General features: G+C 33.0%; 4 protein-coding genes and 1 long non-coding RNA gene across 8 annotated transcripts; 4 read left to right on the forward strand and 1 right to left on the reverse strand.

The window, feature by feature from the left end:
* Positions 1 to 238: 238 nt before the first annotated feature.
* On the forward strand, positions 239 to 2135 carry LOC114718976 (receptor-like protein EIX1). Its single transcript, XM_028904431.1, has 2 exons — positions 239 to 1999; positions 2106 to 2135. The coding sequence occupies exons 1-2, from the start codon at positions 239 to 241 to the stop codon at positions 2133 to 2135; spliced, it is 1791 nt and encodes a 596-aa protein (XP_028760264.1).
* Positions 2136 to 2730: 595 nt separating this feature from the next.
* LOC114718999 (uncharacterized) lies at positions 2731 to 3328 on the forward strand. Its single transcript, XR_003737876.1, has 2 exons — positions 2731 to 2840; positions 2978 to 3328. It is a non-coding gene; the product is annotated as an uncharacterized LOC114718999 (long non-coding RNA).
* A 1934-nt stretch (positions 3329 to 5262) lies between these two features.
* LOC114718997 (uncharacterized) lies at positions 5263 to 10417 on the forward strand. 3 transcript variants are annotated; one of them, XR_003737875.1, is made up of 8 exons: positions 5263 to 5340; positions 5854 to 6107; positions 6279 to 6495; positions 7245 to 7892; positions 8224 to 8301; positions 8422 to 8495; positions 8585 to 9654; positions 9962 to 10042. XR_003737875.1 is itself a non-coding variant. In XM_028904450.1 (8 exons), exons 2-8 carry the CDS (start codon positions 5889 to 5891, stop codon positions 10079 to 10081), a joined length of 1464 nt encoding a protein of 487 aa, XP_028760283.1. In that variant the 5' UTR covers positions 5263 to 5340; positions 5854 to 5888; the 3' UTR covers positions 10082 to 10417. The 3 variants fall into 3 exon arrangements, 2 of the variants coding, with proteins under 2 accessions (XP_028760283.1, XP_028760284.1); XM_028904450.1 differs by having other exon boundaries at positions 8585 to 8692; positions 9962 to 10417; XM_028904451.1 differs by lacking the exon at positions 5263 to 5340 and having other exon boundaries at positions 5805 to 6107; positions 8585 to 8692; positions 9962 to 10417.
* A 3090-nt stretch (positions 10418 to 13507) lies between these two features.
* Positions 13508 to 16705, forward strand: LOC114718977 (protodermal factor 1-like). The gene is given in 8 exon segments (XM_028904433.1): positions 13508 to 13618; positions 15020 to 15200; positions 15362 to 15390; positions 15393 to 15438; positions 15441 to 15505; positions 15508 to 15581; positions 15583 to 15708; positions 16258 to 16705. Coding segments are annotated over 8 exon segments (969 nt in total). The 3' UTR covers positions 16595 to 16705.
* Positions 16706 to 18217: 1512 nt separating this feature from the next.
* On the reverse strand, positions 18218 to 22473 carry LOC114718957 (uncharacterized). 2 transcript variants are annotated; one of them, XM_028904410.1, is made up of 4 exons: positions 22060 to 22473; positions 21779 to 21907; positions 19609 to 20711; positions 18218 to 18383 (listed from the first exon to the last, which is right to left on the reverse strand). In XM_028904410.1, exon 3 carries the CDS (start codon positions 20708 to 20710, stop codon positions 19667 to 19669), a length of 1044 nt encoding a protein of 347 aa, XP_028760243.1. In that variant the 5' UTR covers position 20711; positions 21779 to 21907; positions 22060 to 22473; the 3' UTR covers positions 18218 to 18383; positions 19609 to 19666. The 2 variants fall into 2 exon arrangements, with proteins under 2 accessions (XP_028760243.1, XP_028760241.1); XM_028904408.1 differs by having other exon boundaries at positions 18218 to 18386; positions 19612 to 20711; positions 21779 to 22473.
* Between the last annotated feature and the right edge of the window lie 4855 nt (positions 22474 to 27328).

Raw genomic sequence — 27328 nt, forward strand, 5'->3', positions numbered from 1 at the left:
AAAGTATAAAATATAATAATTAAGCCCATGCCATTCGTGGAGGCCATTTAGGATTTGTTTTGCTTGCAAGCATTTTTAAAATTAAAAAAAAATACTAAGCTATTGGACTTCACAATGAAAATCATGCGGTTATGAATTTTTAAGCATTTAAATTTTTGTTTATCATTTCAGGTTTTCCAGTATATATAGGCATATCATATATAGGCTTCATTACATCATTATACTCAAACTTACCACAATGGCGGGCTTTGCTTCACAAATATCTTTTCTTTTGTTGTTTCAGTTATTTGCAACAACATTAAACAGGGTGATGAGTTGCCATGAAAATGATCAAAGGTTGCTCTTAATCTTCAAACAAGGAGTGGTTGATCCACACAACCACCTCTCTTCTTGGACTGCTGAAGAAGATTGCTGTTTATGGGAGGGAGTTCACTGTGACAACATCACCGGAAGAGTCACAGAGCTTTCTCTTTTCAATCACACATTACGAGGTGACATTAATCTGTGTGTGCTTCAACTTGAATTTCTCAACCACTTGGACTTGGGCCACAATGACTTCAAAACTGTGAGTATGCCACCATGCCAAATCTCCAAACCTCCCTTTGATGCTCACAAATTTCACAACCAATCACTTGTTACTCCTTCCAATCACTCAGCAAGTTTCTCTGTTGCTCTGCTTTATCTTGACTTTTCATGTAATTATGATTTAGTCATAAATGACCTTCATTGGCTTTCCCAACTTTCTTCTTTAAAATATCTTAACCTTAATGACAGTGATATTGGAAATGATACCAAATGGCTCCAGCATATAGCCATGCTTCCTTCACTCTCTGAGTTACACTTGAGTAACTGTGGATTAAGAGATTTTCCTTCCCTTGATTATGCCAATTTTACATCACTTGAAGTTCTTGAACTTTTTGACAACTTTTATATGATGAAGTTAAAATTACCTGATGCATTGTTTAATATCACCAATCACATCTATCATCTTGACCTTGGTGATTGCAATTTCTATGGACAATTGCCAAAGTCTTTGCTCAATCTTCAAAATCTCAAGCATTTAAATTTAGCGTATAATAATCTCGAAGGATCAATTCCAGATTGGTTAGGCCAATTTGAACAGTTACAATACTTGGACATCTATGGCAATCTGTTCCATGGCATAATTCCATCATCTCTTGGAAATATTTCTTCCTTGTTCTACTTAGAATTGTCCCGCAATCAATTGAACGGGGATCTTCCAGAAACCTTGGGACAACTCCATCAATTATATTATTTAGGCATCAGTGGCAATTTGTGGAGAGGTGTTCTTTCTGAAATGAATTTTACCAATTTCTCAAATTTAACATCATTGGACTTAAGCTCAACAAGTTTTGAATTTGACTTTGATCCTAAATGGGTCCCACCATTTCAACTTGAGGTGTTGGATTTGAGCAACACAAGCATAGGTCCTAATGTTCCATCATGGCTGTACACACAACGGTCTTTAAGAAGTCTAGATATTTCTAGATCTGGGATTTCAAAAATTGATGCAGGTATATTTTGGAGCTTTGTAGTAGGAATATTTGATGTTGATATCTCAAACAACTTGATTAGTGATGACATATCCAACGTCTCACTATCAGCAAATATCTCTTCCTTTGATGCATCTAACAACTCTTTATCAGGATCTATTTTCTCATTATTGTGCCAACTAGAGAGCAAGGGAGAGAGCAAGTTGTATCGCTTGGACTTATCATATAATCATTTGGGCGGAGCACTTCCCGATTGCTTGGCCAATTGGAAACAATTAGGTCTCCTTAATTTAGGGAGTAATAAGCTGATAGGTGAAGTTCCTCCCTCATTGGCTTCATTGAAGCTTGTTTTGTTGGATTTGGGTGATAATAGTTTCTTTGGAAAATTTTCGTCAAACATGCTAAATGGGACGTATTTGGAATACCTCATTTTAGAAAAAAATAAATTTTCTGGAAGTTTGCCAAATCCAGTGGCGCAATATTTGGTAGTTATTAAATTGAGGGCCAATCAATTTGTGGGCAGTATTCCATCAAAATTATGCAACCTTTCTCAGTTGACAATACTTGATCTGGCTGAAAATAAGCTTTCAGGATCCATACCTCATTGCCTATTCAACATGACACCTCCACTTTCTTTCTACTACATGCCTAATGAAATCTTAAAAATATTTATGAAAGGAAGGGAACTTGACTACCAATCATTTGTGCGTCTTAGATATTCTACGAGTGGCATTATTGATTTTTCCGCTAATAGTTTGATTGGAGAAATTCCTGAAGAACTAATTAGTAACAGTCAAATACAATCCTTGAATTTGTCTCGAAACTATTTGACTGGGAAAATTCCCCAAAAAATTGGAGTCATGAAATTGGAATCTCTTGATCTTAGCTACAACAACCTTTCTGGAAAAATTCCTTCAACAATATCCAATTTGTCTTTTCTTGATTATTTGAACCTCTCATACAACAATTTCGTTGGACAAATTCCATTGGGAACCCAAATTCAAACTTTTGATTCTTGGAGTTTTGTTGGCAATCCTGAACTTTGTGGAGATCCTCTTCCAAATAAGTGCAATAATAAAGAAGAAACTCATGACTCAAAGCTAGCTGAAGGAGATGAAGATGACGGTTTTCTAAAGTCATTGTATCGTGGTATGGGGGTTGGATTTGCAGCAGGTTTTTGGGGAGCTTGTGCTTCTCTCTTCCTCATCAAAGCATGGAGATACAAATTTTTCCGATGGTATGATCACTTGGCGGATCAACTTTATGTTGCTTGGGCCCTCTTCTTCAAAAGCTTTAGCTAAGTATTAGTAACAAACATCCCTTGAGGTAATAAATGAGCTTCTTTGATTTTTCAAGTGTTATTATTATTTAAATTAGCTTCCTTCACTTAAAAAATATTGTTCTTTAGCTGATTGTGTTATATCTTGTTTACTTTTCAATATGGTTTGCCTATCGGATGCAAGTGGAATAGCTATCATCACTCTGATCGTTATTCAAATACTGAGTTCTGCTTCAAGGAATAAGGAGTTCTGCTGTAGCGAAGCATGGTCAAACCTATCAGTTGTCTTGTTGTTATCTGAACTATAGTGAATTATGAGAAGAGAACATGTTGTAATAACAATTATGTGTGTCTCATGTTGTTAAGAAGCCTTTTGATGAATGGTGTTCCATGTGATATATGAAGGTACACAGTAAAAAGATATTATATGTCTCTGTATTTAAAGATTTCAGGTATCAAAACTTGAAACTTGCAACATAGTGAATCAAATCAAATATCAAATACCAAACAATCTAATAGTAACATTCTGTTTTGACACTTGAGGTTCTCTGCTCCATTGTGGTATATACTGTTTGAAATAACAGAGAGTCATGCCTTGGTAGGTTACTTAATCAAATAATATAATCTCTCAGCTATTAAACATAATAAACATTAAAAAACAAACTTGGCTCAAATCATATGCACAGCAACACGAGAGTATGACGAATTGGTGAGATTGTCTCAAATTCAGGTCTCATGCATATTTTGCTTCAGGGAATAGCTAGGTTGCTTTGCTGCAGTTACAACATCTGGCTAAGAGCTCTAATGTTTCCTATTGATGAATGTCCTTTCATTATCTTAGATTCTGAGGATAGTGAGGATATAGGATTTTGTGATACTAGTCGTTAGCGCATGGTATTTTCTCCAACTGATAACAACTAAGAAGCCTGTGTTGAAAAGTTTTTCATGTCACATATATATGATAGCACTCGCTCTGATAATTTTCACTTTCAATTTTGTGATTATTATATATAGGAACATACACAAATCTAAACACTATCATTTGGAATTTTACTTGAAAAGATGTTTACACAAATATAACTGACAGATGTTAATGTGGCAATCAAACCTTAACAATACTACCTTTGGTTCTCAATATACGAATTAGATAACTACTTTACGAATATTAAGAAAATTAGTTATTTGTAATAAATAGATATTGTTCTTCTTAAAATATTCCTATTAATCATATGTATTGAAAATATTCTTTGATGAAAACTCCTTAATATTTGCAATCACTGAGAATTATTTAAGGATAAAACGGATGAATGTTGGAAACAAAATAGATTATGGCCTTATATTTAGGAACAAATTAAATCTTAATCTAACTCTTATATTAATAAAGAATAAAGAACAGAGGTAGTACAGCAATTTTTTTTTACAACATTAGGAAATGGAATGAAGATTGGAAATTAAAACACGAACCGTAATTTGAAACAAGATTACCATTCTTATTCAATCCTAGTTTACCAAGCCAGAGACATTGTCGTGCCTCTTCAATTTTTCTCGTCACTTTGTCTCTTTATGTATGTTTACACCGGAAAAATTATACTATCCCCTCTCCTTAATATAAGATTTCATATTGTCCTATTCATACATATGACTACATAGTGAATTTCCCAAACTGGAAATATCGATATCTGTGAGATACATATACCATGCAAAGATATATCATATAATAAAAGTAAAATGAATCAATCAACTCAAAAGTATTGTCTCTGTTCTCAATTATTGAAAGTGCTGTCTACCAAATTATGCAGAAAACCAAATATCTCACTATTAGAGAGTGATCAGATCACCCATATGGCCATATCACAGCAGCATCAATAGCTAGGGAGCTTAACAACTTATGATCTCAATCAATGATTGTATCATTAACCACACCTGTCAATTATCATTAATTATTACCGAGTATCTCGTCCCCTACCTCACACTATATTATATTGTTCCTGCAATACTCTTTCTTTATTTCTATTCACAGTATCTTCAACTCTCATGTTTCCATGGCTTCACCTGTTACTATTTCCTCCTCATCAGAGCCTCAAAAGCTTCATGCTTCTGATGATATGTTATAACTATCCAGGCCTTCATTGAATCAAACGGCGACGTTCCCATCCCGACCACATATACTCTCTCCCTGAACCTTGTCGTGATGATGTTGCAGGTGATGACCTTGCTGCTTCCATCCCCGTCCTTGATTTCTCCCTCCTCACCTCCCCGGATCCTCAAATCCATGCCGACGCAGTTCGACAGCTAGGTGATGCATGCAGAGAATGGGGCTTCTTCATGGCAATTAAAGTGTTTGAGAATATTTAGTTGAAGCCTCTATAGTATCTAGAATTGCTTTTCTGGTCGACTTTGTTTTTGGATGTGTCACTTTCAGATTACAAATCATGGGATTTCAGAGAAACCGATGGAGGAGGTGATAAACAAGTCTCTGGAGTTTCACGATTTGCCTCTTGAGGAAAAGATGGAATTTTTCAATAAAGAACTCATCACACCCGTTAGGTTTGGTACCAGTTCCCTTCCTTATGGAGAGAAGGTTCATTACTGGAGAGATTATCTAAAACTTGCTACTTTTCCTGAATTCCATTTCCCCCACAAGCCCCCTCATTTCAAGTACGCGCAATTTCAATTTCTCTCGTCTTTCTCTTCCTCTATCTTTTTTTATTTTTTTAAGCATCCAAGAATGAGTTATATCTATATATATATGGGGAAATTGAAGCCTCTCATATTAGCAGAAATAGACCAAAAATTTGACGTTCCAAGACTTTGAATTAAGTAGTGTTAAATCTAGGTAGTCACATATATGCTCTCATTCAATAATGTAAAAAGTTGTCAATAGCCCTATAGTCTAATGACATGAAAACTCTTTTATAAATGAGAGGTCGCAATTTTGATCATGCAGCGTGTAATCTCAAGCCATTAGTATCTACCCTTCTAAATAAAAGAAAAATATAGAAGCCTGATAAAAACTATGGGGCTTTAAAAAATACAACATTTTTCATTCTTATTTTGCAGGGAGGTAGCATTTGAATACAACAAGAGAATAAGAAATGTGGCAAGGACTTTGCTGGAAGGAATATCAGAGTTTAGGATTACAAGCCAAGGCCATTATAGAGTCCAAAGCTTTTGATTCAGGGCATCAGAAATGTCAAGTGAACTTATACCCTCCATGTCCTCAACCAGACCTTACTGACAATCGCTTACTAACTGTCTTCATTGAAAATGGAATCAAAGGCCTTCAAGTGAAGCAGCATCATAAATGGGTTAATGTGAATCCTCCTTTGCCTTATTGCTTACTTGCCAACATTGGAGATCAACTTGAGATCACTCATCAACTTTCCCTCCTTAATTAATCATATATACTTACCTTAACCAGCCAGTTTCTTCTATTTGCGATGGTTCTGATAAACTTGTTTGATATGTGTTTCGAAATTGAGCAGATTGTGAGTAACAAGCTGTACAAGAGTGTGTGGCACAGAGTAGTGGTGAATGAAAGAGACAAGAGGCTTAGTCTTGCACTGAAGAATGAACCAGCACCTGAGAAAGAAATAGGGCCTGCAACTGAGCTATTAGAGAAGGAAAAGCCATTGTTCAAGAGAATCAAATATAAAGATTACTTGCGAGTTCAACTGGAGGCTAGATGTATTGACAAGAGAGGTTTGGATGTGATTTCCATCATTGATGTTCTAAACTGACACCTTTCAAACAAGTTTTATGTCAAGTGAGTTAAAGGGACATGTATTTTCCCATCTGAAGAAAATAAAAAACATTAGTATTCTCACGTCAAGAACAATTGAGCTTGGTAAATAGTATAGAATAAAATGAAATGACTTATAAAATTGACTCTTAAGATTTTAAGTTAAGATATAATGTTAACTATTGTTTATTAGTATTTAATTTTTGTGTAAATAAGAAAAGTTAGTTTTGCTGTTAAAATTTTTCTTCCAGCATGGATCCCACCAGATAATTATAAAATTTATGTAAATATTAATCGGATAATTGAGATTTTTTTTAAAAAAATGTAAATTAAGTCCATAGAACAACTAGCCTCATGGTTAAAAGCATTTATAAAAACTCCCTTGAATGGTTTATGATTAGACCAAAATTTGAGCTCATTTTACGAGGGATGTAGATCAGTTTTAGTATATCAGTTTTAGCAAAACCGAAATTTTGCCGTGTATAATGGATTCTTTTTGATAAAATGTATAATGGATTCTTTTGATAAAATGTATAATGGATTCTCATTTCTCGAGGAATAGATTAAAGTAGGTCTTATTACGTTACCATGTTAGATTTCAAGGATGGCACAAGCTCTAAATTTAACTAAAATTAACTTGAAATTTGGAAGTCCATTATTTGCAGGAATAAAGCCGCCTAGTCTAAGATAAAATTAAAAATGCCTGCAGCTCCTGCGGCTGCTTCTCTTCCGAGTTGTTGTTCCCTCCATCAAAAGCCTCTGAATTTTCATAGCAATGCCCATCACCAGAGAAATCTTACCACTCTATCACTTTCTACTACTCACAGCAAAATCCCAATAAGAGATTTCTGCGCTCTGACTCTGAGAAATCCCCGGAGTTTCGTCAATTCCAATTCAAATCAGAGCCAGAGCCACTCTCTGTTTCTTCATTTTCTTCTCTCTACTGATTACAAAGACCCCAATAATCAACACCCAGAACGCAGATACCAAAAGCTTCCACAAGAAGACGAGCAAAAGGGGTTCGGCAGCGCCGAGGAAAGGCGGGTACATTTCACAAACATGTGGTGGGCAGATGTGAAAGCGGCGTTAGGGCAGAGAATAAACTTGGAGGCCATTTGTTCGACGTTTTTGTTTGTGAAAGACCCCAAATTAGCACTGCCTCATGTTTCTGTTCCGGACTTGAGGTACATTGATTGGGGTGAGCTGCGAAGAAGGGGTTTCAAAGGGGTCGTGTTTGATAAGGATAATACCATTACTGCTCCTTACTCTTTGACACTTTGGCCTCCCCTTGCTTCTTCGATGGAACGTTGTAAATCGGCGTTTGGTCCTGATATTGCTGTCTTCAGTAACTCTGCTGGTAAGTATAGTGTGAAGGTAGTTCAGAATTGGAGCTGTATGGTATTCTGTAAGCTATGAAGTAGCTATACTTCAAAGAAAGAATCTCGTTATCGAATAGATATGGTACTTAAATTATTTATAAACACTATATATTTCATCCTGTGGATCTTGGATTGCTGGTACCTCTAAGCCATTACGGATCTAAAACACTTATATTTTGTTTTCTGAAGTGCTGCCATTTCCCGTCTGTATCAGTGTCGACATTGTTGCTTTTACGCATGAAGCAATTTTTCGGTACGGGCATGTTGCTCACAGGACTTTTGTTGTGTTACTTGTGTCTGATGAATTAGGACTTCATGAGTATGATCATGATGGTTCCAAAGCTAAGGCGCTTGAGGAGGCAATTGGGATTAGAGTCATAAGGCACAGTAAGTGTTTCTTTTGAGACATGTCTCCTACCTTTAAACGTTAGACGTGAAATATTCATTTGGATTGTCAATAATAATGTATTGTTGGTGTTGATGTCTTTATATATTTGCATGCCTTAGGGGTGAAGAAACCAGCTGGATCAGCTGATGAAATTGAAAAGCATTTTGGTTGTGAGCCCTCACAACTAATCATGGTAAAGAAAAAATTTAGAAGAGTTCATTGTCACTTAGTTTTGTTTCATATTTTGAGAATGCTTGTCCCAGCATGAGTATATTGTGGCAGGTGGGTGATCGGCCCTTCACTGACATTGTTTATGGCAATCGAAATGGGTTTCTTACTATTTTGACCGAACCTCTTAGTCTTGCCACGGAGCCATTTGTTGTTCGACAGGTTTGCTTGTTATGATATTTAGCTTTTCTTTGGAGCATTACGATTTTCCCTGTTTATTATTATCTTTTAAATTTTGTTTTGAATAAGAAAATTTTGTTAATAAAAGGGAAATGAGACAACTCTATATGGAGTGTTTTATGGGAATGAAGGAAACAGGGAAAAAACAGAGAGAAAACCATTGAGAAAAAAATTCTATTCTGCCTCCTTCAAGAGACAGTTAATGGAACTGAGTACTAATAATATCAAAAGTATAAACTACGAGTAGACTGGGAAGGAAACCTTGTTTCAAATCGTATGTGAAGTTTGATAATGGTTCTTAATTAGCACGACCCAAGTTATTGCTCTCTGTAAATGATGCATATCTACAATTATTTGCCAAAGGCAAACACATTAAAGGATATTTATGTATGTCAATGTGAACCAAGTGCAACATGCTCGTTTGCCCCCTTTCCTTTGTTTCAGCTTCCTGATGTTTAGAAATTTTTTGTATTTCATTGTTGAAATATGCTGTTTCGTATGTGGTATCTTGTTCAAATTTTCAGTATGTCCCTTATTTACAAGTTCATCTTTGTCATAGTTACCAATGTTAGCGTTAGATTTGCTTGCTTTCGTAGGATAATCACGCACATGTTACCATTTCAGTATACATGAACAGCGCGCGCGCGCAGTCAAATACACATATACTATCAATTAGCTATTTACAAGTGCACATCCATCTTTTGTCATTTCATGATCAGTACTTCTTCACCTTTCCTCAATCTTCAATAACCGTTTGTTTGTACAAGTATAGCTCTATAGTTCTTCAGTTGCATCTTTCCATTTCATTTATCAAGTGTCTCCATTTAAATAATTGAGACTACATGCTGGAGATAATGGCCACACTTTGGCATCAGCAGTGCATTCACTTGCTTATGGCTACATTCTGCTGTTCCTGTGGTTGGTCTTGTCCTATAAAGTTGAAGGTGCAAATCCCTGATTGCTAATGCATAGATAATTTACATGTTAGTGTAAATTCGTATTTAGGTGCTATGTGTAATGTTTTTCTCTATTCGCTGCTAAGTCCCTGATTGCTAATGCATAGATAATTTACATGTTGGTGTCAATTCGTATTTAGGTGCTACGTGTAATGTTTTTCTCTGTTCACTGCTAAGTTATATATTAAAAAAAAAATTCCTGTGTTGTAATTGATTGTAAAACACAACAGCGAAAACCAAAGAATTGCACCGAGCTTTTTCTTTATATGTTATGTGATGGCGTGATTGATGACAGGTGAGGAAACTGGAAACTTCATTTGTAAATCATTGGCGTGGAAGAGGTTTGGAGCCACCCTGTCACAAACTATTGCCTGACCAAATGCTGTGTGTGGAAGAGCCTCCTCCCCCTCAGTAAAACTGGAACCAACTCTGCATAATTTTCCAGAATGCCACTCTACACTGCAGGAATCCATCATTGTCAATATCTTTTGGTTGATTGTTGATGACATTAGATTCACACCAAAGGAGAATCTTCTTTTTGATAATAGAAAGCCAAATGGATAGGTAGTTAAGTTTGAGCCCAAAAAAAAAGTTTAACTTCATCTCCTCTTCTTTTGTTCCTTTTCATTTTGGAGTTAATCATCTCCTCTTCTTTTATTCCTTTTCATTTTGGAGTTTTCTTCGACTCGGGCCTTTTTAACACACCCAGCGGGTACGTCCTTCAGTAAAATTTTAGGGAAAAGTTAACTGATTTCACCATTATCTTTTTCTTTTTTTTTGGGTCAAAACTAATTTCAGCATTGTTAAGAAGTGGTAGCTGATGTCCTTTTAAAAAAGAAATGTGATTTTTCAATTTTGCCCTTCATTGGAATCAATTATAACAATAAAGTACTTTTTCTGGTCCTATATATATATATATAAGTTTCACTTTTAAAGATGAGTCTGATTTAAAATATAAGCTTCGTTTTTTAGTTTGTATGAGCTTTTATTACTTTTTTTTTTATTTTGCTCTTATTTAACTGTATTTAGTACTTTCTCTCTCATTAATATTACTTCCATATTTTCTCTTTTATTATTATTTTTATGTATTGCCTCCCGTTTATTCTTTTAATAAATAAAGACAAATTAAAAAAAATCCATTTATAACTTATTATTTTAAACTAATTTTAACTGGTTATTTAAAGTTTATACATAAGACTGGAGGGAGTATTGTCCATGAATTGAAAATATGCTAACAATTTGTTGCAAGTAACCTGGGGTGAGAGTGGGAAGAAAAATAATTACCATGTCTATCTTTTAGGAGCTGTATGGTAGTGAGTGTTAGGTTTTAAAGGGACAATATGAACATAAAATGGCAATTGATGTAATGAGAATGCTGAGACAGATGTATAGTCATACAAGAAAAGATAAAATTCGAAATGAACATATACAAAAAAAAGTTGGAGTGACTGCTATTGATGAGAAATAGTAGAAAACAGATTGAGATGGTTTGGTCACGTGTGAAGAAGGCTTTGGGACGTGTCGGTGAGAAGAGTGGATCAAACAGTATGGAGTTCTCTAAAATAGAGTAAAGAAAGACTAAAGACAACACTTCATGAAGTTATTGAGCGAGATCTCTCAATTAATAATATATCTAAAGACTTGGCTTTAGATAGGGTTTACTAATATCGTGTGATTTATATAGTTGACTTTACCTAGTGGGATAAGGTATTGTTGCTATTATCTATCTTTTAGAACCAAACAAAGTTTTAAGATTTTGCCTTCTGATCAGGACTGGAACAAGTATTTTTTCCCCCAAGTATGAATAGAACAATGAGCAAATACGTGGACATGATTATCAATACAAATTGATAAATGTAAAGACGCATAATAATATTTTTGATATTACTTTCAGTCTTTAATGTAAGAGCTTGTTTAGTTTTTATTTTAATCTTAAATATAAGACTTCAATTTACTTTGTGTCTCATATTTATCTATTTTTTTTAAGGTAGTTCTTATAATAATAGTAGTTCTAGCAAATACACTTGATCAGCAAAGATATTTTTAAAAAGATAACATCTATTTATTACAAATAATTTACTTAATTAGTTTTCTTAATTTACTCAAATTAATTAATTAGTTTTTATATTAAAGATTGAAGGTAGTACTTTATGAACAAAAAAATCCAAATCCTGAAGAATTATTAAATGACAACCTCATAGGGACTACTTTTTGAAGTGGTTGGCTCTCCATGAAATTTACAACTACTTATACACTAGTTTTAATAGTCTTATTCACAACTTTTATAATTAATTTGACTCTCTTTTTTTCAAGAATTAAACTTATTATCACTTTTCCTTCATCACCAACACATGACACATCTATAATCTACATATAATTTTAAACAGAAATTAAGTCAAAATAATGGACACCAACTAATTTAACCACCCCCCAAAAAGAATTAAAAGTAGACCGGTCATTTCAATTTGAAGGCAAGACCCACCACATTTAATGAAACCTACTATTAATGAATAATCAAAAAGAATTTGAACTCAACCTTTTTGATGGGTACTCTCCCAATTAAGTAAATCGTTATTAGTTATTGATTGTTTCCATCGTTATTTATATCAGTCTCCAAAAATTTTGGCAGCGTCACGTTTTTATTTTACGTTAAATGAAAAAAAATTACATAAAACTTCTTTGAATTTGGAATTATATATATAATAACCTTGACATTTAAAACTTAATAATAAACTGCCCTAAATTTCTAAACCTGAGTAAATAACCCTAAACTATCAATTTTTCACCCAATCTTTATTTTTATATACATATAACATTTTTTTTTTGACCAGCTATACATATAACATTTTCAAACTTTTTCTAACATTTAAAAAAATCATGTGACCTGTATTTGAGAAGAGTTTGCGAACTGCATTTGAAAAGTTTACTGTGATCAAGATAAGCCTCACCTAGGTAATAATTTTATAGCACGGTAGCATGAAATTTTTTGTGGGTGAGAAGTTGCAGGTTGAATCTTATTTATAATGTCAAACCATTAGTACTTATTCCATCAGTTTTTATTCTAAGATCTAATTTTTTGAATTAGTTTATTCATTTTTATAAGTTTTTTTTTTAAAGGTTTGTCTAAATAATAAATACATTTTTACTCATTTTACCCTTAATTAATATATGCTCTCTCATTAACTTTTTCCCATGCATTCTCTTCTCTCTCTTTTTTTTTTGTCACTCACACCTTCCCACTTATAAATAAGGAATATTTGGGGGGAAAAAAGAGTATATTTTCAACATATTTATCATTTTTTAACTAATTTTAACAGTTTTTTAAACCACATAATATAATTAAATAGATATTATAATAAGAGACCAAGGGAGTACTTCTTAAATACGACTTCTAATTCTTAATATAAGAGTTAATTGATTAATTTGAATAAATTAAGAAAATTTGTTGAGTTAGTTATTTATATTTATTAGGTGTTCTCTTTTTAAAATACCCTTGCTAATTACATGTATTAATTAGAACTATTATTTGATTGAACATTTACCATATGTAACCACTACAATAGCTATTTTGAAAAAAATGATAAATATGAAAAATAAAGTGGATTGAAATTTTATATATAGAATCAAATTGAATGTTAAATTAGCTCTTATATTAAAAACCGAAGGTAGTAAAAAATTACCACCAAAAATATGGAAAATTGGCCTCACCTAAATAACTAATTCAACTAACATGAACAAAAATACTTGTATCGAGCATCTACTAACGAAATTCTTGATTCGAAAGTAAAATCCAAATCCACATCATATATGAGACAATGTGTGCTTATCATTCAAAGCGATCATGGTTATTGCACATATTTCATGTCAAGTGTTTGATATTGTTGTCACGTGGGATTTCCTAATTTCATTGAAGAAGAAAGAGAATAATGTAAATTTTGCCAACTGCCATAAGGTCCTAAACTACTGAATCCAGTTGCACAGTATGAGCGTGTCTGTGTGTGGGGCACATGGGACACTGACATATTTTGATATGCACATTAATTGATTCAGCTTAACAATAATACTCTCTAACAAAAAAAATTAATTCAATTTATTAAATACTGGTAAACTAATTAAACTAACCTCAAACAAATATAGTCCCACTAAAAGTTGGGGAAATTACATTAACATGCTTATTTTTTGAAAAAAAGATGACAAATAAAGGATCTTAATTTAAATTTATAATTAGCTCTAAATAATAAAAGTATTTATAGATTTTATGAAATTTACTGTTAATTTTTCAATAAAAAAATGAATGGAAAGTTTTAATAAAATTAATAATAAATACGTTAGAGTTAACCTTTTTAAAACATATGAAACTTGGTATTAAATTCAATTCTTGAATTTTAAGATCTAGCCTAAACTTTGTAAGCTATATAACTTGATTCTTTCATATAATTTTTCTTCTGAAAATTGTATCTTCCTTTTTAATAATATACAAATTTTAGATGAGTTGAGTTATAAAAACTTATAAAAGCCAATGCATACTTACATATCGTTTATTGATAAGTCTCTCACATCAACAGTAATATTTAATTTCACAAGTTATTAGCAAAATCTTTACCAAATAAATCTTCCGAATATCTTTCCTTTTAAATTTATGTGACAAGCAATTGATCATATATTACAAATGAATTATTTTTATGTGTATTATTGGTTTGATGATCTATTATCTCCCTTCTAGTTTATCAAACTTTTTTAGGTGATTTGATTTTTCCTGATACTATATTCTTAATTCTAAAGATAAAATCTAGTTTGTAGTGCAAATTGCACTAAAAACTAAATTTTATATTTAGAAGCAGAAGTAATATATATGAATATAAAAAAAATGATTCATAACGACTTTGTTTCAAAAACACCCTCATTAAGTGTTTGAGTTAATTTGGAGTTAGTGATAAATGAATGACATATTCGAAAATTTATACTTTGTTTAAAAAAGTAAGATTTAAATATTTTGTAAATTGAATGGGAGCAAGTATTCATTACCTGTAATGAAACTGACCAATAGCCAACAGGAGGCAAATCCTGCAAGGCTGCAACTTTAAGCTCCTTCAGTGTTTTCTTTTCCCCTTTTTTTTTTTTAAAAAAAAAAGCATTATTGGAGAAGAAGAGAAGAAGTGAACAGTAATATACAGTATGAGTAAATGCAGCCTGCAGAACATCAACTAACCATACACTTCTCCACCTGTAAAAATTAACTTCACTCCGTGTGAACCATCCTCTTATATTCCTTCTTCACACCCTTCTCCAATCCACACTTCAAACCCTAAATCCTCCTTCTTTCTTCTTCTTCACTGTGTTTTGTCCCAACAAGACTCAGACATGGAGAAGTTCAGAAGAAGCAGTCCAGCTGCTTATATTCATATCCACACTCATCACTGCATTGATCTCCCACAATCTTGTAATCCCTGTCATCTCCTCTACCACCACCATTGAAGATCAGAAAAACTTTTTCTTCTCTCCACCAGACCCACGTACAGGATCTCCTCCTTCAGGTCTCTCAATCTTTCTCTGCAGCCTTCTGAACCTGAAAGATACCGCTTTTTGTTTTCTTTCTTCTGATACGGTTCATGGCTATGCATGACAAGTAGATTTGAATAATCAAATGCTTAAATAGAAACTGTTTTGAGAACTTCCTTTTTTTTGGTTTTTGCAGGCTCATCATATGGGAGTCCTCCATCTCATGGCTCGGCGGTGGCCATGGAAGCTCATCACCACCTTCGCATGGAACACCTCACATGGCGGTGGTGGAAGTTATAATCCAACACCATCAACGCCCTCGGGCAGGAACTGTGGCTCGCCCCACACCATGACCCGTCTCCAACGCCGTCAACACCGTCTACCCCATCAAACCCTCCGTCAGGTGGTGGTGGTTTACTATAACTCGCCGCCTTCTTCTGGAGGTGGCAGCCCGCCGGCCACCCCAACCGACCCAGGCACCCCCACTGTCCCTTCATCACCCCCTTACCTTCCTTCTCCCTCTCCCTTCACTGGTACTTGCAGGTATAAATCTTTTCATTTGCTAACTGCAGAAAGATAACATTACATTTCACGTAAGAAATAAGAAGCAAGAGTATATAATGACTCAGATATGTAAGGGGAAAATATATTGTATACGCAGCTAGATATCATTAGGCCTAATAGATTTTTTGTTATATATATAGAACGTACGCTGGTCTTTATTTTATTTGTTTATTTATTGCATATTTAAAAATATTTTAAAATGTACTAGAAAGTTTGGGCAGTCATAGTTTAAACTGAAAACTACAAACTCATTTTATATTATATATAATATGTTCATTGTTAATTCGTCACAAACCCTTGTGTTCTTATTTTCAAATTTTGAAAATAATCATATCCGAAGTATTAATTACTACGACATTATATCGTATCCAGTATAGAATTTTTCCGTTTTATACAATTTAAACGCACATGCACACAGAAACATGTCAACATCGGGTACACCGAAACATGTCGGATTCTGTCGCAGCTATAACTAGCCGTTGACCAATATAGATCTTATGCAAGTGTATTTACTGGTTTAATGTGCAGCTACTGGAGAAACCACCCAGGAATCATCTGGGGATTGCTTGGTTGGTGGGGAACGCTAGGGAGCGCATTTGGAGCCTCAGGAGGCAGTGTTCCAGGGTTCAGTGGTGCAGGGATGAGCTTGCCTGAGGCACTTTCAAACACAAGAACTGATGGGCTTGGAGCTCTCTACAGAGAAGGCACAGCTTCATTCCTCAACTCTCTTGTCAACAACAAGTTCCCTTACACCACCAAGCAAGTCAGAGACAGATTTGTGGCTTCCATTGGCTCCAACAAGGCTGCTGCAACACAGGCTCATCTCTTCAAAATGGCCAATGAGGAGAAGAATGAAGCCTCATGACTGATCTGATCTTATCTGCAGCAATATTTGGTTTTTGTGTGTCTCTGTTAAATGAAATGAGAGTGCTATATTAAATGTAAGACTTTAATTTATCAGCTAGAGTGTGTGTTGTTTTTTATTCTTCAGTGTTACTTTGACAAGGATATTTTGTCAGTATCCCATTTATAACATTGTTAGCTACATTTATAACATTGTTAGCTTCTTTGGTGTTTATCAGTTTTGAATAAAGTTCATTAACTTTTAGTTTAATTTGATACTCTAGAGTCTAGAATCTTTGTTCGGTTTAGAAGGTCTTGTGAGGTTTCATATAGGCTTAAGTATTAGAATATGAGATATCATCAATCGAACGTAAATTTCATTGTACCTGAAATTCAAAAATGAGCTATAACGTCACATGAGTTAAAATGCAATTTTGCCTTAATTAGAAGTATCCTTGGAGAAATTATCAAACCCTAAAGAAAATTACGGAATATTTTTAAAAAAAAATTGGTTTCAATTTTACCCTATTTTAAGAGTCAACGGGCAAGTGGGAGACTTTTTTTTTTTTTTCCAACGTTGAACATTGCACTGGTTTTGAAAAATCTTACATAATTAGTATTTAAAACTTTGAATTAAACGGTTAATGAGGATTTGACAAGTATTCAAAATTCTGTGATGGGTCTCCTTAATTGTCATCTCCCAATCTAAAATGAATCCTATATCCAGAAACAATAATCCAAAAGGAGCCACACAGGTGGTAATTAGTTGTACGTACGGTATCCAGTGCACGGATTCCATTTAAAGGGACAGCAAGGCAGCTGGGTTTTGGAGAGAGACAAAGTCACGGCCTACACCCCACCCTGTTCAAAGTTATGTTTTTGTCGTCTCCTTAGTCAAAGGTAAGGGCACTAATTGGTAGTCTACATGTAACTAGGAACACAGACCAAAAACATTAGTCAACATCCTAGGGAACCCTAAGATATAGAACATGCATTATAGAACATGCATTGGAGGGGAAATGGGCGAGTTACAATTATAGGAGATTTAGTTAGTGTCCTTTTTAAATGCAGTTAGTAGCAGCCGAACTCTAAATATAGGCAACCTTGTAACTTTCTTCTCGTTTTTCCTGAAGGCAAATCCCTTTTCAGTTACGTACAGCTGATTATGATTTATGGGGTCATTATAGCATCAGACAATCAGACATGTCATTTTCTTAGGTTTTCTTTCTTCTTCTTTTTTTTGGACCCGACATTGTCTTAGGTTTGGTACGCGCACAAAGACGCAAAACATATTAGCCAATATCCTAAGTAACACCATGAAATAGAACAAAGGAAACCATGATTGTGGAGGAAAATTGGGCTTTACGGTTATAGGAGGTCAAGTTAATGTCCTTTTAAAGTGGAATTAGCAGCAGCAGCTGAAGCCCATAAATATAGGTATGCTCCTATACTTAAGGCTTTCTTCAGCTTTTTCCTGAAAGGAAATCCTTTTTCATTTATGTAAAGTTGAGTGTGGTTTATGGGTTCATTATAACATCAGACTGTCAGACGTCATCTTCTTTGGCCGGGGTCTCTAGGTGATGTTGGTGCCGCGTTAATATGAACAATTTAGCTATAGCGAGTCACACTGCCAATACATGTTCAATACCTGTACCAGATACTATAAATTGCACATGAAAACTAAATACTTTGAGCTGTCATAATATCTGTATTTTTTTCTGTATGACCAGAAGGACCCATAATAGAAGTCTTTACATGTGAACCACTGGATGATACAAAAACGAGAGCAAGACTTATTTACCAGAGGCTATATAGGCTATGTTTGGATTGCCGTTTGGAACGCTGAAAGAGCCTAGGAAATTGTGAAACCAACGTTTGCAACTGAAATGAAGAAAAATGATTGTTTGGCTAGAATATCTTCTCCAACCGACTTCTACGGCAAACGGTGAACGTTGGCAACGCTGAGAAGAGCTACTTCTGGAGCATCTGAAACTGAAGTCTACCGTTATGGGGCATTATTAATATCACCTACCAGTTTTAACCCTCCCTACATTTTCTCTCTCCCGAATCCATTCACTAGTCACTCCCTCCGTAGAGCTTCTCCACCGTCACCGACTGCTCTCCCTCCCTCCTTCTCTCCAATCTGCTGGCAATGGACGGCAAAACCGACGGCCGACTTTAGTTTGGTCTTGACTTCGTTTCTCTCTCGACGTCTGATTTGTGTAGAAAATGAACACCGACGTTGGTTTGAGCTCGACTTCTCTTTCTCTCGACGTCTGGTTCGTGTAGAAATGAACAAAGGATGAAAGCATGCAAACCCAAGAGGAGCTCCGGTTTGCAAATCAGGAGGAGAACATGAAGGGACGCCTGGGCTAAAGAAACCGGGAGAGTTTACTAGAATAAGGGTTAATGCCAACTAAAATTAAAGTGATATGAGCTGTATTATTAAAATTTTACTGAGATAATAAAATAAATCAGTAAATGCCAGTTAAAATTACGATGACGTGAGCTGTATAATTGAAGCTTTATTGAGGTAATGGAATAGATTAAGCAAATGCCAGCTAGGATTAAAATGAGATGAACTGTGTTATTAAATTTTTGCTGAGATAACATACTGGATTAAGCAAATGCCAGCTATTAAAATTTTACTGAGATAATAGACTATATTAAGTAAATGTCAGCTAATATTTAAATAAGATGAGCTGTATTATTGAAATTTTATTGAGGTAATAGACTCTATTATTAAGGAAATGCCAGCTAAATTATCATAATAATTTTATATGTTTTTTTAATCTATTATCACATTAAAAACATAAAATTTCAAAAACTACTATTTAATAAAGTTCATGCCCTTTTTAGTCATTTTACAACTAAACTAACTTTTTTATTCATCATCTAAACAACTTTCAACTTTTTTAACTGTCTTTTCAAAAGCACCTATCCAAACATATTCTGACTGACTTTTACTTTAACTTCAGTTACAAAAGTCAGTTGAACTATAAGTCAGTTTTACCCAACGCCAATCCAAACATACCCATAATTATTTATATTACAACAACGAAAAAGAAAAAACCTGAGTAAGGTCCCATCACCATCAGCTAATGTGAGATTCAAACCACTTAAAAATCTTGTCAGAATGAACACTAGTCATCTCATGGTAAGCAAATGCAAGGTTTAGCTCCTCTTGGATGTGTGGGAATAGATGCTCATCAAGTGAGAAACTTTTCTTCTCCTGAAGAGCCCTTTTCCAATTCAATGCCCGCCCATCTTTCTTCATATACCCTTTATCATCAATAAATCCCTTTTCCTGAAAGACCTCAAACAGCCTTGCAGAAACGGTTTGATCAAGACCAGGAATTCTATCAGCTAAAGTGTTTGGTGCTAAGGGGAACTCCGTGCATTCGATAACATCAACGTCAACCCCATTATCTTTAAGAACTTCCACATATTCATCTATTTTCTGCTGCCTGTAGAGATCTTTAGGCATGTGCACAAAGAGAGTAGGCGGATAGTCCTGTTTGATCCTGATTTGCCCAAATGTTCCTTCGGCAATCATGAGCACAATGCTACTAAAGTTCATAATGTTAGCAAGTACAGATACAAAATACCCACCAGACGAAGCACCCAAAGCTACAAGAGGAAGTTTCTCAAGTTTCCTTTCACTAATCCACCAATTTATAATTTTTTTAACAATTAAAACTTCTTCATTCAATGTCCAACATCTTCCGGCGCTAGAAATAGTAATAACAGCAAACTGTCGAGCAAGACCATTAAGTACAAGTAATCGTTCTTCAGGTAGCCCAATGCAGTTAGGGCACTCAGGTGATTGATCCCAAAAGTTGATGGCTCTGCCATTGCATCCGTGAGCCAAAAACAGAACGGCCTTGGGCGATTTAGGTATTTGCCATATTACATCTGTTCCATTCCGGAACTCTACTGTGGGATGCAATTGCACGACTGAGTCAAGGCTATTCCTCTCTTGTTTTTTGACTTTGTCAGATAAATTAGGCTTTTGAACTTCATCTTGAAATGGTAACAAAAGTCCAACTAGCATCAGTATAAGAACTGCAAGTAGTACTGGGACCCGCCAATTCTGAGGACCGTTCCATGTCTTTGATTTGTATCCACGCTTCAACATGCTGCAGGCAGAGATACAATTCTTTAAAGTCGTGAAAGAAAGAATACATCAAGTAGAAATGACTTTTTTTGGTGAAATTGTCATATCATCAGTTGAGTGTCTATGTAAATAATCATTTGATTCCCCAAAAACATGAGAGATCAAGTTTTCAGTCTAAAGGAGCCTCTTCTATTCGTAAACTCTGAGAGTGAAGGTTATCTCTGTAAATCAACTAAATATTAATGAAGTGTATAGCACCAAATACAGACGGCCATCACATCATAGCTTTAGATTAGTGCACACCTAAGTATTGACAACAGTAAATGCACACAATAAATGAGTACAATAAAATTTTACCAGTCACAAGTCAAAAAAAGACTGACAAAACACAACTGGCGCCAGAAAACTTGAAGACTTGGAAACGGAACCCACCAGATGAAGGACTATGATTGAACTAATATATAGATACTATTACCTAATTGTATTTAAAGTTAAGCAAAAGAGAGCAGAGACCCTTTATAGTCCTAAAATATTTAAGCTGCAAGCATCAACTCGCTTACTGGGAAGTTCAAGGATTCCAAAGAAATAGCAATATAATATGAAATAGAACACAGATAGGAAAATTAACATCTAATATGATGTTTTAAAACATTCGGCACCTGTTTGTTTCTAGGTCCACAAAGCGTAATAATTTGCACATGACATGAAGTTCTAGTGTCAATGTTTGTGGCCTTACAGTCCCCTTCACAGAAAATGGGTTCAAGGTACGAAACCACAATATTTTATAGTTATCTTATCCTTTCCTTCACTAGTTTATAATACCCCAAACTTAAGTCCATATTTTCATCGTTTATACATCATATGTCAACCCAATTGGTTTTGACACCCATATCTAACATGCACTCCAGCACCATTGTCCCCACCCACCAGAACCCAACAGATTACATAGTAAAACAACTGAAATCAAATTTGATGCAAGAGAAAAAAGTAATTCTGAGGTAAGAGTAAATTTCCGTGCTTCTTTCTCCTCTTGCATACAAAAAGAAAAAAGGAAAAAAAAAAAACTGATGCTCTTTCTTATGTTCTTACATTTCAATTATAACCAAAGTTTTCCCCTTTGCTAAACAAGCAGGATCTTCTTCAAACCATGGAATAAGCTCAATGTGTAAGTCTTGACAGCAAAACACAGAACGCACGTTCCAACTTTAATTCTGTAGCCTGTATTGACATTATCCCGAGACAAACATTGTAATTCCTAACTTTTATAGAAGGCGTAATAGTTGTTTTGTCTTGAAACTACCTTTCAAGATAAACAATTACACATCATATATAATATTCAATTAGCAGTGATTAATACAGTCACTGCTGACCTTTTTCCCACATCGAAATAATTCAAGTATGAGCTCAGTAAGTCCAGTGTTAAATTTTAGGATCCGCAACAAGGCAAATGCTTATCGTTCTAACTTCTCTCTGTCCCACCCTCCCCTTCCATTCAAAATAAAATCTTAAGATGATCACTATAACTGCGTTAGAATCATTCACAAACGCAATGCCGAATCTCCAAACTTTTGCCTTTTTTTGGCTCAAGGTACCGCTTCTGCACTTCAAACTACACTGTAAAAAAAATCAAATACGATGAACAAGCAAGTAAATCAGGAAGAATAAGAAATCACCCCAAAAATGAAATTTCCTAATCTTGAAACTCATTCAGTACAGAGCTCCAAACATCTCCGACCAAATTTCCAGAAAAGCATGACCAAAACAATAGCCATGTTGGAAATAAGCAGTAAACCAGTTACATATCAAGCAATCACAATCTAAAATGAAGATAATTAGCAGAAGTTTCTGCAGTTCTACAGGAGGAAAGACAGAACATACCTGAAAGGCTGAAACTGAAGATGCAGAAAATAGTTGACGCATAGATCAGGTGGCGAAGCGAGCTCTAAATCGTCATTCAAACGTTCTCCCAATTCGGCACTTGGATTTAGAAACTCCACTGCTGGATCAATACTCAGGTACATATCCATTGAAGCCCAGATTTAACGAAGCCCACGACTTGTTTGATCGTAAGTTGAACGAAAATAAAATGATGGAAAATTCACCCTCCCTGTGTTCCATCAATCAAAATCAATATTATAATTACCTATTAATTTTTTAAAATATTAATTTAACAGATTCATTCAACATGAAATGTAAAAATAAAAAGTATAAAAAAAAATAAAACTAAATAATCTATGTATTTAAATTTATATATTTTTGTTTTTCTTATCAAATCAAGAGAAAGGGGTCTCTGGTCTAGGAAAAAATCGAGGCGTAGCTTTTTTCTATTCTTTCATTTTTATTCTATTTATCGATTGTGAGTTAAAATAAGTAACACTTTGTTAAATTTGTATTTTGATAATTTTATTTTGTTATAATTATATTTTCAATTATAATTAATTTAATCACAGTTAGATTACTAATCCGTCTAATTTTTTGTACTTTCCTTGCAATAGACAAATGATAGTTATATTTAAATATCATTTGTCTCATAAACAGACCCAAAAATATATTTTTAATATAAGAGCTAATTGGATATTGAATTTGATTCCAAGTATAAGATCTCAATCCACTTTATTTTCTAAATTTATAATTTTTTTTAAAATATCGCTATTAATTGTAAAAAAAATTTCACTAAAAGATAGTTTCAGTACACATAATTAGAAATTTTAACACACTTAAATTTTTTAATCTTTCTAAATTAATTATATTGCTCTTATATTAAAAACCTCAGTTGAAAATTATTATTAAGGAAGTGTTTGGATGAAATCAAATCATGGTTTAAAAAATAATTTCTAGAGAATAGATTCCTAGAAAAATAGATTTTTGTAAAAACGTAATTCTGATAAAGTGAGAGTGTTTGGATAGTTATTATCAGAAGCACTTTTTATATATGCAAATTACTAAAAAAGACATAAGTTAATATGATAATTACATAAACGATAGATTTTATAATATATTTTAATTTGAAGAAATAAAATTATTAATAATATATTTTTTTACCAACATGATTAATAATATATAATATAATGTAATTAATAATTAATTAATATGTGTATATATAATTATATATTATAAAATATATAATTAAATATGTTTATAAAAAAATAATTGATGGGTGTTAAAGTCATATTATCATTGAGATCTATTCTGACAGGCACAATCATACTCTTCAATTTGATCTAAGGGCTGTTTGGGTAGAAACTAAACTGTAGTTTTAAAAGTGTTTTTATGGTATACAATGTAAATATATGAAGGAGTTTGTCTCATTTTATAAAAAAGTATTTCTAAAAAGTACTTTTAGATGCTTCCAAACACCTTTCAAGAAGTAGAATGAATTTACTTATTCTGACCCATGATTTTAGTCGAAAATTATGGTTTCTACGTTTTTCCCGGTGTTTCGTAATTTTTGTGCCCACATCATGGTTTGGATGGTCTGGGCAGTTAACCAAACAGGGCTTAAAAGGAACGCAAAGAACAAGGAGTACCCAGTCCAAAAGAACAAAAGGGAAAGGGAGGGAAACAAAAACTATATGGGCTGACAAAACAGTGTAATCATGTAATAGTAGTAGGCCCACTTTAGACATGACATGTTCTACTTTCCCCAACAGGAGCACCAAAGCAACGACCAAATAAGTTCCACCATGTGCACACAAATTGATTCTCGCAATTTTTTGGGGCATAGAAGTCATACTCAGCAATTTTTTTGGCCATTTAAACAGTCATAATGTGTATGGATAAGTATTGATTCTGATAGAAGGGATTTTTATTGTTTAAACACAAGGTTTTAAGTTGATTCTGTGTAAATAGAGACGACATCTTTAGAAAATTTATCTCTAATTAAATCAGACAATAATCAAATCAGACCCAATCAGTTAGCCATATAAGACAAAAGGACAAAAATGTACTTTTAATTTTTTAAATTTATTTAATGTTTCGGTTTTGTTCCTTAACTTTAAAAATTCTATTTTAAGTCATTTAGTTTTAAAATCAATAACAAAAAAAATAATGATATTAAGATCTTAAATATTAATAAAATATTCTCAAATACGAGTAATATATTAAATTTACTTTTCAAAACAACTATACTTGTTTTTTTAAAAAAAAAGTTATCATTTAAAACTAACAATTTATTTATAGTTAAAAAATTAAGAATATGGCAAAGAAATTTTATGTTATATATGGTAATCTTTCTTATATTTGGATTCTATGAGAAACTTACATATAAAAATCCTTTTATTAAAATTTGGAATTCTAATATGTTTGCTATTTTTCTTTTTTTGAATAAGTAGATTTTGAATCTCTATTTTCTTAAAAAAATAAATAGAAATAGAATAGAAATTATATTGCTATAATATGAAATTAATTTTTATTTTTTGTTATATAGTTTTTAAAATTAAGAGATCAAATTAAAATATTGTATAGAATTAAATGAATAAGCGTATATTTTTATTAAAAAAATAATAATCTGTCTTTCCAAAATTATAGCTGACTTAAATTAATATTTTAACCCCCACAACCTGAATAACTATTTTTATAAAGCTAGCTTTCAACTTCGGCTCTCAATTACATTCCTCTTTTAGACTCCTACGCACTTGCTTTTTGAAAAATTTTTCAAAGCACGATGTCCTCTTTCAACACACTGCTCAATGATGGGCTGAATCATAAGTGCTTTCTTCTTCATACATATTCTAAACAACAACCTTTTATTGACAGAAATAAAATAAACGGAACCAAAATAAAGAAGACTTGCAATCACTTTATTAGCAATAAACTTTCTGCTGCTTTTATTGCATTGATTTTTATTTATTTACATGGTATCTAATCTAAATTAAATAATTGGTTTCGATGGAAGAAGTCCCCCCACCCAAATTACAGTAGTTAATTAGTTCTTTTAATGGACCCATATGATTGTAAGTGATGAACCAAGATTGATTCGTCTCCATTATCAAAGTTAATTTTTATATGCTTTATACTCCTCCAATAATAAATATAAGACTCATTTTACAGTATGATTTATACTACGAAATAGGTTTTATATTCAGAACTGGAGGGTACATTGTTTTAAAAAAAAATATGTTCAAGACAAAAATAAAAAATAACTTTAAAAATTTTATGAATTATTAGCGTCACTTATCAATAAGAATAGAGCTTTTTAATATGAAAAAGAATCACTTGGGTAGAAGGAATGTGAGTAGAAGACACTTTTATCTTCGCACTGATTGGTCTAATTAGTTGCGCAGGAGCTAGGTCAAATTCAAGAACACTTATTTTATTTGAGTACTCTTCGTCTTTATATAGAACTTAACTGTTAAGTTAATTTTAGTTCTAAATATAAGACATACTTCTCATATTTATCAATTTTTCTAAATTACCGCTACAGATATTTCTCCCACCATAATCAAGTGAGTGAGGGAGGGAAAATATTAAAAAAATGATTATGGATGTTTTAAAAAAAAATGTCATATTTCTTATAATTAACTAACTTACCTAACTTTCTTAATCTAATCAAACTAGTTAAATAGATCTTATATTAGGAATCGGAGGAGTAATAATTAAGCATCTGTTGGCTAAATAGATTTATCAAGTTCTGAATCAATCTTATTATCTAAATTATACCTAACAATGAGTAGATTTGATCGATTAGGTATTTAGGTTGACTTTCGAAGCAGTGGGAGGAATTGCAAGTTTTCTAACTCTCTATAGTCCTAGTGATAATTTGATTTTTTTAATGAGACTACATTCTTTCTAGTTATGATATATTAATATTAATTATTATAAATAAATAATTTAACTAATTTTTTTAATTTTTATAAATTAATTCCCTGGCTTTTACCTCAATGACTGAAAGTAGTATAAATCTATCATCAAATGATCAAATTAGTATTTCTATAAACCACGTTCATTTTCTTCAAATTTAAACATGCCCCTACAATTTCATATGTTACACTACCTCCCATTTTTAATATAAGAGTTAGTTGACTAATTTGGGTACATTAAAAGAATTAGTTAGGTTAATTATTTATAATAAATAAGTATTGTCTTTCCTAAAATATTCTTATTAATTATGTATATTAGCTAGAAATACTATTTGATGAAACATTTAATATGTGCAAATACTGTAAAGACTATTTTTTTAAAAAATGAATAAATATAAAAAACAAAATGAATCAAAATCTTATATTTAATACATTAAATGTCAAATTAGTTCTTATATTAAAGACCAGGTAGTGTATTGATTTAGCATGTATCATGAATTTATAATATTTTAGTAAACTTGATCTAAAATTGACTTTCACCAACATTATTGTGTCTCCTTTTCTGATTAAAACCAGTCACTGCAGTGCCAAACTCTACCTAACTATAAAAGTTTAGAATCAAATACAGTCAATTAATTGCTATGTTTTAGAACAAATATATCTTATATATACCCCCCACACACATCTAATTAGCAAAATATTAATTCTCTTACAAAGTAATATATAAATGTATTTTTTATATGAAGGGACATACACTAATAGCTTAAAATTATAAGTGGGATTACATCTATAACCTTTCATTCATATGCCTTAATTTCAAAAATTAATTTGCTTTTCAATC

Source organism: Neltuma alba, unplaced genomic scaffold, assembly GCF_004799145.2.
Source record: "Neltuma alba isolate B1F8T4 unplaced genomic scaffold, ASM479914v2 tig00011881_pilon, whole genome shotgun sequence".
Lineage (NCBI taxonomy): Eukaryota > Viridiplantae > Streptophyta > Magnoliopsida > Fabales > Fabaceae > Neltuma > Neltuma alba.

Bases quoted from the DNA above. Each gene is read 5' to 3' on its own strand.
- LOC114718997 (XM_028904450.1), top strand. From the start codon at position 5,889: ATGTGGCAAGGACTTTGCTGGAAGGAATATCAGAGTTTAGGATTACAA. The intron at 8,302-8,421 runs GTAAGTGTTTCT...TGCATGCCTTAG, and splicing joins GATTAGAGTCATAAGGCACA to GGGTGAAGAAACCAGCTGGA. The intron at 8,496-8,584 runs GTAAAGAAAAAA...ATATTGTGGCAG, and splicing joins AGCCCTCACAACTAATCATG to GTGGGTGATCGGCCCTTCAC.
- LOC114718976 (XM_028904431.1), top strand. From the start codon at position 239: ATGGCGGGCTTTGCTTCACAAATATCTTTTCTTTTGTTGTTTCAGTTA. The intron at 2,000-2,105 runs GTAGTTATTAAA...ATAAGCTTTCAG, and splicing joins ATCCAGTGGCGCAATATTTG to GATCCATACCTCATTGCCTA.
- LOC114718957 (XM_028904410.1), bottom strand. From the start codon at position 20,710: ATGTTGAAGCGTGGATACAAATCAAAGACATGGAACGGTCCTCAGAAT.